The sequence below is a fragment of the Vigna radiata genome, chromosome 11 (assembly GCF_000741045.1).
Source record: "Vigna radiata var. radiata cultivar VC1973A chromosome 11, Vradiata_ver6, whole genome shotgun sequence".
Lineage (NCBI taxonomy): Eukaryota > Viridiplantae > Streptophyta > Magnoliopsida > Fabales > Fabaceae > Vigna > Vigna radiata.
Genome location: NC_028361.1, coordinates 11,062,066 through 11,072,353, shown reverse-complemented (window position 1 = coordinate 11,072,353; position 10,288 = coordinate 11,062,066). Strand labels below are relative to the sequence as shown.

At 30.1% G+C, this 10,288-nt stretch overlaps 1 protein-coding gene across 2 annotated transcripts; it reads left to right on the top strand.

Annotated features, from left to right (window-relative positions):
- The first annotated feature begins 3,569 nt into the window (after positions 1–3,569).
- Positions 3,570–8,212, top strand: LOC106777779 (uncharacterized protein At1g04910). Of its 2 annotated transcripts, none has more exons than XM_014665529.2 (10): positions 3,570–4,011; positions 4,982–5,044; positions 5,165–5,243; positions 5,358–5,431; positions 5,535–5,623; positions 5,712–5,915; positions 6,190–6,460; positions 6,735–6,962; positions 7,067–7,264; positions 7,740–8,212. In XM_014665529.2, exons 1-10 carry the CDS (start codon positions 3,880–3,882, stop codon positions 7,947–7,949), a joined length of 1,548 nt encoding a protein of 515 aa, XP_014521015.1. In that variant the 5' UTR covers positions 3,570–3,879; the 3' UTR covers positions 7,950–8,212. The 2 variants fall into 2 exon arrangements, with proteins under 2 accessions (XP_014521015.1, XP_014521016.1); XM_014665530.2 differs by having other exon boundaries at positions 3,572–4,011; positions 5,361–5,431.
- The last annotated feature ends 2,076 nt before the right edge of the window (positions 8,213–10,288 follow it).

The following is a 10,288-nucleotide window of genomic DNA, read 5'->3' as shown; positions in this document are numbered from 1 at the left end:
AAAAAAATATTTAAAAATTTGTTGATTTTTAAAACAAATAAATAATAATTTCTTTTATGTGTGTCTTTAGACATGTTTTAATTATCATTAAAAAAATTCTAATGTACTTTTCAATATATTCACTGTTATAGAATAATTTATAATTAAAATATTAATTCCTTTGTTCTACACTAATTTATTTTCATTTTTAATTTTATCTATTTATAATTTATAATTACTTGATTGGTCATTTAATAAATTTAAATTTAAAAAAATATATTTTACTTTTATTTCTTAAAATAATATTACTTAAAAAATAATATATATTTGTTAAAAATATAAACGGTTTATATTGACATATAAAACATTCTCTTCCATATAAATTTTTTTTCTTAATAAACTTAAATCATGATAGGTATTCCTAAAAGTTATTTTAAAAATTAGTTAATTTTTAAAATAAATAAATAATCACTTTTATTTTATATCCTTAAATACACTTTAGCCATAATTGAAATGTTTTAGGCAAAAAAATAAACATCATATGAGTCTTTCTATACACTGGTTAAAAGAATATAGCAAAAAACTTATACGAGATTGTCTATATAATAATTAAATGAGTATAACAAAAAATTATTGGACAAGTTTGCTAATACATTGATTAGATGAGAAAAACAAAAAATATTAGATGAGATTGTTGATGTATTGATTAAACAAATCTAGCAATACATATTAGACGAGTCACTCATATATTTATTAGAAGATTTTAATTATATAGATTAGACAAGTCTTTTTACACACAAATTAAACGAGTCTATAAATAAACATTAGGTATGTATGTAAATTTACTCATTAAATGAATCTTGCAATACACATTATACAAGTCTATTCATACATTAATTATATGAGTATAACAAAAAACATTACACAAGTTTAACAATACACACAAAACAAGTTTGTCATTAAATGAGTATAGTAAAAAATATTATATGAATCATTTCATACATTTATTATACAAGTCTAAAAATACACATTAGACAAATATGTTCATACACTACTCAGACGAATCTTATAACACACATTAGACGAGATTATTTATACACTTACTACACCAGTCTAACCATATACATTAGACGAGTTTATTCATACAGATGAATCTATTAATACACATTAGACGACTTTATTCATTATATGATTAGGCAAACATTGCAATATATATTATACAAGTTTGCCCATATACTGATTAGACAAATCCAACAATACACATTAAAAGAATGTGTCCATATACTGATAAGACGAGTTGAACAACACATTGAATGAGTTTGTTGATGGATTAAATATATGGATCAAACAATTTTACATTATCCTTTACATTTTTATAATATATATATTTTTATAAATATATTAACTTTTAAATTTATAAAATACTTTTAGAATTCATTCTATTAAAAAATTTAGTTGTAAATTTAAAAATATTTTTTAGTTTTTTATTCAATTTTTAATTCTCTTTTAATAATACAAACTAACCTCAATCCGTGATAGATATTTACAAAGTTCTTTCATAAAAAATATATTCCATTAGACAACTTCGTGGTAGGACATGCATCATTACGTAGAATTAATGAGTTCAGAATTTAGCATGCTCCATAGTTTTCCGTAATACTATTTTTTTAATATCTTAATTTATTTTATTCAGTGTATTTTTTGTTATTGCTTAGCTACAAATATTATAAAAATACTTGGAACATGGATATTTATGATCTCTTACATTGATTTTATAATATTTGGTAAAAAAAAAACACCTTCTTTATGTATGGGAGAGCACTTAATAATTCTGTCATTAATTTTGAGATACCATGTGAAAATATTAAATGTGATTATTTAATAAAATCTGCCGACGTGATACTTTTTATATAGGAATGACCGAATCTAAATAATTTATACTACCACTTCATAAAATAAAACAATTTACTCTAAATCTTCGTTTTAGTAAAAATAATTCTTATATTTAGATGTTAATTTATATTTTTTCCGCTGGTTGATTATTTTTTTCTAGCTCATAAATATTTATATTTTAGGAAATTAGTATTTTGGTATTCCAAAAATTTGTTGACTGAGAGTCGCCGACATATACAAATACGTAGGTATTACAAACACAGTTGTCTGCCAACAAAGATATATTTGGCTGACCGTATGGAATACGTTAAATTACAATATAAAATGATTATTGGATTTTCTGGAATGAGAATTTTGACACATTTTGTGTTATTATGTTATATATTATCGTTAGTGGAGTGTTGACTGTGGATTTTCCTCAGACCATAGCTATCCAATGGAAAAGTGTTGAAACTTCGTTTTAATATTTTTTTGTCTACATCCACTGTTTCTGGTGTCTACATCTAATCAAAAATTCGACCAATCATAATTACTATCTTTAGAGAAAACGATTTCTTGGCATTTTAATTTTATATTATGTATGTATTCAAAAAATAGTTTTGTATCTGAATTTTTTTTTTTGAAAATAGAGAAATTGACCGTACTTTTTGAAAATATTATCTGGGAAAGTAAAGAGTTTACATTGTAATGATTATAAATAAAAATTATTATTATTAGTTGTAAATAATGTAAATATTTTGTAGATTGTAATCTACCACACTTTTTTTTTTTGTTTTTTTCACCAAAAGCTAAAACAAATCAGTGCTTAGTTCCGTAAGCTAAGGATTAGAAGGACACATTTGCCTTTTATCCTAAATTAACAATACATAATTGATTGTAGATTAAAAATATATTAGAACCGAGCTAGAACTTAGTATTTTAAATCCTATAATTGTAAAATTGAAGTTTATTTCAGTTTTAAAGTTTTAATATTATACATGGAAAATTTGTAAATGGAATAAGCAGCCAAAAACAGTTCAAATTACATTCACAAAACAATCTGAATCATTTAGAAACTAAAAAATTAATAAAATTTTAAACAAATTGTCATTTTTATTTACACTTAATGAGTGTAGGCCTAAAAGTATAGGCTAAAATTACTCTTATACATAGATCTGTTTAAACTTGGTGCTATGTTGAGTGATGAGAGGTGCTACTACTACTTTACTAGTTTGAAGAAAACCAAAAACATGGTGAATTGGTTTTGCAGGGAGAAAAAGGAACAGCAACCCTCCCTCTTCCAATTTGGTCACTATTTGAGTGATTGGTGGGAGTAAAAAAAGGTAGAATCTTTGGACTGGTGAGGGTAGAAAAGAGTGAGGACCCAAACAAAGCAAGCTTATTTACCTCTGAGGTTGTCGGTGGTCACATTTAAAAACGAAAAAGAAAAGAAAAAAGTGCGGCTATGGAAGGAAAAGGCACTTGCTTGCACTGCATAATAACACCACATTTTGCTAATGCCAACAACAACACCAATGATAAACAACGGTCTCATTTACCACTCGCTCGACCCAACTGCATCAGCATTCAACACCTGTCTGTGAAACCTGTGACCCTCTTCTTTCTTCTCTCCCCTCTTCGTGATTCTCACCTTTCTTAACGTAAAAATCCCAACTTTGTTCCCTTTATCAATTGGGGTCCCCTTGAAAAAGACGCCACCCCTCATCATTATTCAATTCGGTGAACCAGGCCAGGTGTCCATGTGAACTCCTTTACTCTCTCTCTCTTTCTCTCTCTCTATACCCTTCAAGCACAGACACATATCTGCACTTCACAACCCTCCAAATAATATTTTTCTATATATAAAACCACCATTATGGAGATGGGGTTTACTCTTTTCTGAGACCCTTCCTCCCTTTTATGCTTCCTTCATCATCTTCTTCCCTGCATTAGTTTCCATTACACGGTGTTGCACTTCTGGGGAAGAAAGGGTCACTTTCCAGATCCAACGTTGAGCCTCCACACATCATGATAGAGCCAGGGTGCCTGAATCAGGGTCACCCTTGTAGAGCGACAACACTTGTTACTCTTTCATTCTTGTTCTTCACACTAGTGTTCTTCTCCAGCTTCACCAATGCTTTCTCTTCTTCTGTGTATCCGGTGAGTTCAGTTTCTTTTAAATAATTTGTTTGGTCTTCTAAAGGCTTTTCAATTTCTAATTTTTGTCGAACAGGAATGCTTTTCCTGGCTACTTTTTCTTTTTTTTTTTCAATAACGCTTATTTTTATTACCTGAACTTTTATCATCTGTCGGTGTGTTTAATCACTGTTCATACTGTTGATTCTGGGGTATTCTAACTTGCTCTTTCTAATTTAGTTATTTGTTGATTGTTAGTTGATTTTTTTGAGTTGCACACTGAAATTTATTCTAGAAATTGGAGTTTGTTAAAAAAATGTTTTTTTTTTGAGCGGCGTTGAGAGGGAGATTAAGAAACTCTAAAGTTAAGGTTAGATGTCGGTATTTAAGAAGAAAGAAGAAAAAACTGAAGTTCCTGGCGTTGGATTATCTTCTCCGGTGACCACTTTGACAGCCTGATAATAAGAAGTTTTAAAGTACCATTTAATGGAACCAATTAACTTGGTTTGGTTGGTGAAGTTTGTGGACCTAATTAAGGGGCTATTAATTTTAGATCACAGGTTTCAGGACCGCGTTTTCCATTTTTGGGGGCGTGTGAGACTTTTTTTGTCGTTACATGTTAGGAATTAAATACAAAAGTTAGTTATTACTTAAGAAAAAAATATAAAATTTTACTTGTTTTCACCCCATATGAATTAAATTTCATAATTGCGTTAGGAAAGTTTCTTTTACTGTGAAATTGTTAAGAGGGGGTTGATTTAAGGCATTTTATTGTCATGGGCATGTCTATATGCCTTGTGAGCCCCTTAATTGCTATGATCTATGGTTTGTTGTGCCACCAGAATGATCACAATTTTAGATATGAACCAAACTTGGGAACATCGTTATGTTTATGCTACCTGGTTCCGAGGTTTTATTTGTTACCTGCACTTGTCATTACATTTTTTTATTTTTGACCTCTAATGTCTTATACCTTGCAACTAACTGCATGCAGGAATTGAATCCTGTAAAACCTAGACATTCGCGTCTTCTCAGGAGCGCCGTGCAACGTGAAACTGTAAGAATTAATTGAGCAGTGGATGCATACATATCAATTCAAGTTATTTTTGTTGGTTTGTGTTTAGCAGTAGATGTTGATTTTATATATTTTTTTGGTTATTATTTTCTCCTTGTTTAGCCTGCATCACAGCTTTCTGAACTATGGTCACCTCTGGAAAGCCAAGGATGGAAACCCTATGTCGAACCAAATAAGCCAAGTGAGGAACATTAATATCATTTACTCTATGCTGTTCTAGCTTTTAAAGTACATGACGATTTGGTATATCTATCGGTTCATTTGATCTTTCTGTGACTGACAAATTGAATTAAAGCAGCATTACCAGAAAAGTCTGAGGGATACATCCAGGTCTTTCTCGATGGAGGTTTGAACCAACAAAGGATGGGGGTAGGTTTTTGTAGCGTGTTTGTCAGATCAAAAGTTTCCTAAAGTGTATCTATCCGTGAAAGGTGCATAATTTAATCTAAGTGTTTACCTTTTTTTTGTGTAGATATGTGATGCAGTTGCTGTCGCAAAGATACTGAATGCTACTCTGGTGATCCCTTACCTTGAATTAAATCCTGTATGGAGAGATTCAAGGTAAATGCTGATATAATAAAGTTGCATTTATTTGCCCCATATAGATTGTGTGTGGTGTAATATTGAGATTGGTTATGTTTCTCTGCAGCTCCTTCATGGACATATTTGATGTAGATCATTTCATTGATGTATTGAAGGATGATATTTCAATAGTTAAAGAGCTTCCTGGAGAGTACTCCTGGAGCACAAGGGAGTACTATGGCTTGGCTATTCGGGAAACCAGAATCAAGGCTGCACCTGTGCATGCATCAGCCCACTGGTATCTCGAGAACGTTTTGCCTGTTCTACAGAGGTTGGTATACTTTTACTTTAATTGCTAATAATGCAAAACTTAAAATTTCAAGCCAAATTGTTATAATAATGGTTAGTTCATTTATTGCTCTGGACAATTTAACTTGTTGAAATTACAGCATTTGTTATGTAACATCATTAAGGAGTATACCCTGCATAATACTGTGTACTATTACGAAGATATGATTGAGTTTAAGTATACTATGCAGATGCCATTGTTGTATAGTCATTTAATTATGAACTTCTAATATTCTGGTCTGTTCCATATGTTGCAGTTATGGTATTGCTGCAATCTCTCCATTTTCTCACCGACTGAGTTTTGACAACTTACCTATGGATATTCAACATCTGCGCTGTAAAGTCAACTTTGAAGCTTTAATCTTTGTTCCTCATATCAGAACACTTGGAGATGCCCTTATCAGCCATCTTCGCTACCCTGATGGCTCAGCTGGACAAATGGGCTACAACGACCTTCAAGAGGTCACTGGTGCAGGTGCTAGTAAAAATGCTGGGAAATTTGTTGTTCTGCACCTCCGATTTGATAAGGTATTACTATTTTATATTTTATTCATAACTATAGAAGGTTGTAAAATTTCTTTTCCTTTTACTTGTTTCTTTTATTTGGGTGGTAAATGTAAATTAAGTCTTCATGTGCCAGTCCTTGTATGTATGTGTGTCAACATTATGTACATTAGCACATATCCATGAATCATAATTATTTGTGTTTCACTATATAGGAGAAGTTGAACATTGTTCCTGCGTTATTACATGCATTTATCTCTGAGTTTAAAACTTAGTTGTACAAAATGTTTTATGACAGGATATGGCAGCACATTCAGCCTGCGATTTCGGTGGAGGAAAAGCTGAAAAATTGGCCCTTGCAAAGTATAGACAGGTTATTTGGCAAGGGAGGGTTCTTAACTCTCAATTTACTGACGAAGAACTGAGGAGTCAAGGTCGCTGTCCAATGACTCCAGAAGAGGTTGGATTGTTGCTAGCAGCTCTTGGATTTGACAATAGCACTCGTTTATATCTTGCCTCCCACAAGGTAAATAATTATGTCATTAAGATAAAGGGCTTTTCAATTTCTGAAATCAGGAAAGTGATTATGTTTTTCTTGTTTTTAAGTCAAATAGTTGATTGTTTTTTCAGGTGTATGGTGGAGAAGCAAGGATTTCAACTCTGAGGGAACTGTTTCCTCTGATGGAAGACAAAAAGAGCCTTGCTTCATCTGATCAGCGTGCTCAGATAAAGGGAAAAGCTTCTCTATTAGCTGCACTTGATTACTATGTTGGCTTGCATAGTGACATTTTCATCTCTGCTTCCCCAGGAAACATGCACAATGCACTGGTGAGTTTTGGCTTTCTAGATAACTCTAAGTAAAGCTTAAATTATTAAATAAGCCCTTAAACTATATAGTTAGTTTTTGGAAGCGTCAAACCGTCATAAAATGAGAATTTATGGTAGTTTGTAAAAAACCAGGGACCTGACTAAAAGAAAAATTACAAGATCAAGGACCCAATTAAAAAAAGTTCAGGGACCCATTAGAAATTTGACCCTGATTAAATTAAATTAGTCTACAACTTAGACATATCCATTTCATTCATTTCATGCAGACCAGAAAATAAATTTTGAACAAATGATCAGGGGCATTATGGCTCAAGTAACAAATAACACTAATGAATGTCATTTGGAATTTACCTTAAATAAACTGTTCAATTCTGACTGCGTTAATAAAGCTTCTTGTTTTGGAAATATAAATAGATATTTTCATTCAACTTTTGTAAACTATTGCTGATAGTCAAAGTTTTGATGATGATGATAGGTTGGACACCGTACTTACCTGAACTTAAAGACCATAAGGCCAAATATGGCATTGATGGGTCAGCTTTTCCTGAATAAAACCATAGAATGGTCAGAGTTTCAGGATGCAGTGATTGAAGGTCACCAAAACAGACAAGGCCAACTAAGGATCAGGAAGCCCAAACAATCCATTTACACTTATCCAGCTCCTGATTGCATGTGCCAAGCTTAGAGTACTACTATTAGCATATACTTAAATTATTGATCACGGATGTAGCCTGTGTATTTTATAGTTTTGTCTTATTATTTAAGGTGAAAATAAAAAAAGGCATTACCATTTGGGGTGTTGTGTTATCATGTTCTTGATAAGAGTGCTTGAGAGTTAGTTGTGTATTGTGTGGGAGATGATGTATTTATCAGATGATGGCATTCTTAGCAGGAGCCAACCATATTTTATTTATAATTCAATAACATCAGCCATATAGTTCTTTATCACTCCATTATCATAGATTAGCTTGTAGCATAGTTTTCACATCAGTGCTGTTACTGTTATACATCTCAATTATTCTCTGCATGATAATTAATTAAGTCAATATAGCAATTTGAATCATGCAGCAATTTTCTGTTACAATAAACTTTAATTGTTGTAATGTAGAATCACAGAGCTAGCTATTGTTTGGACGTTTCAAAATGTATTTGGTTTTTGTGAAGTGTTTGTCTTTTTCTTTACTATTGATTGGTGTATTGAATTTGTCTTGTGCATTAAGGCCAATTGGTTAAAAAGGAAGTGGTTTTCACTGGCTGTTAAATGAAGTTGTGCCACTTGTTTCAGTCAGCAGTGCATTTTTCAACTGCAAACCATCAAAATTATTTTGTGGGTGGAATAGTTGATTGAATTTTGAAGCCTTATCTGAAAGTGTTTCTATTTGGTCCCACTTTTTTCCACTCACTGCACTCCAATAACTAAGCATTTCTTGTTTTTGGCCATTCTTTAATTGCTTCATTTGTCGTGAGCATTCAGACAATCACTTAAAAACAAAACAGGAGTAACTTTCATTAACACATTATTAGAAGACCATAAATTACAGTGCACTTGACCTGGGGCTCATTCTTTTTCACTTTCATCATCTTATACTTTTCAAAATTTTCATATATATATATATATATATATATATATATATATATATATATATTTTTGAAAAACGAAATTTATATTCTATGTAATTTTGTTAACAAGAATAACTGTCTACTGTAATAACTTATGTCTTATTTATTTCATTGAATAATAATATAACCATGACCTATTGGAATATGATAGGTGAAAGGATTAAGTATATTTTCAGATTTGTTAAAAAAGAATTAATTTTAATATTAAATTTTGATATAGTAGTAAGATTTTAACATAATAAATATAGTCTTTTGTGTTAAATTTTTTTAAGTATTAACCAGGGTTTCAAATTAATTTTTAAACTATTTACGCAATGTTTATATGAAGTTACCGTTTAAATATGAGCTTGAAAGGTAACACGTAAAAATAAACTAAATTAAGAGAAAATAAATTAAATTAAGAATTGTATCTTTTTTATTTTTAAAGTTATGGAATCAAAATTTAATTTAGAACAAATATGACAAATTTAAAACAAAAGACAAATTTTAAGTTTAAATTAAAGTTTAAAAATTAAAAATATATTTAACTCCATTCAAAATTTTAAATTAACATCTTAAAGAGAAATAAGTATTTTTTTTTTAGAATTTTTTACGTGATTTAATTTGTATGTTGACTTAATTAGGTTTGAAGACGTTTATAAATTTGAATTCTTTTTAATTCAATTGTTTTTAAAAGTCTTTGTTTATTTCGAAGTTTGAAAATATTTTCCTATTTTGTTTAAATATTTTTGTTTTCTCATCTTTAGTTTTTTTTTTATCAATTCAGATATTATATCTTTTAAGTTTTTCCAATTTGATAGTTAATTCATTTTTAAAGAAAAGAAATAATTTGGACGATAGAGAGCAAATGATGACTTGGGGACAAGAAAACAAAAATATATTAAATCTTTAAAATTTAATTAAAAGTATTTAAATTTATAATACACTTAAGACTTAATTAAATTTTATTATTTAATTATCAATCTTATCAAACCATTAATTATATGGTAGGATGACGACCAATTGTGAAATAGATATGACAATCTAACAAATTTTTATATATTTCATATCTATTATCCTATTTTTTAATTTTTCTTTTTCTTTATAAATAGTCGTTGTTAAAGGAGATGTGAATGTTGATTGTCAATGTTTAATTCTCATCTTTCTTTTGCCTATCTTTATTTTTATTGTTTTGAAGTTTGAGAATGGAAGTTTAGGTCTTCCATAAGACTCTCATTGATCAGTGGTATTGAAAGTATGTCATGATCAAGTTTTTGTGGCTTATAGGAACAAATAGGGCTTTTGGAGTTGTAGGAGCAATTATAGAGTTCTTAGAGTCATTTGATCATTAAACAAGTAAGGAAAGCTAGTTAGTTTAATTTTAGCTGATGAACAAGTTTTAATCTATGCTTGTATGCTTGTATG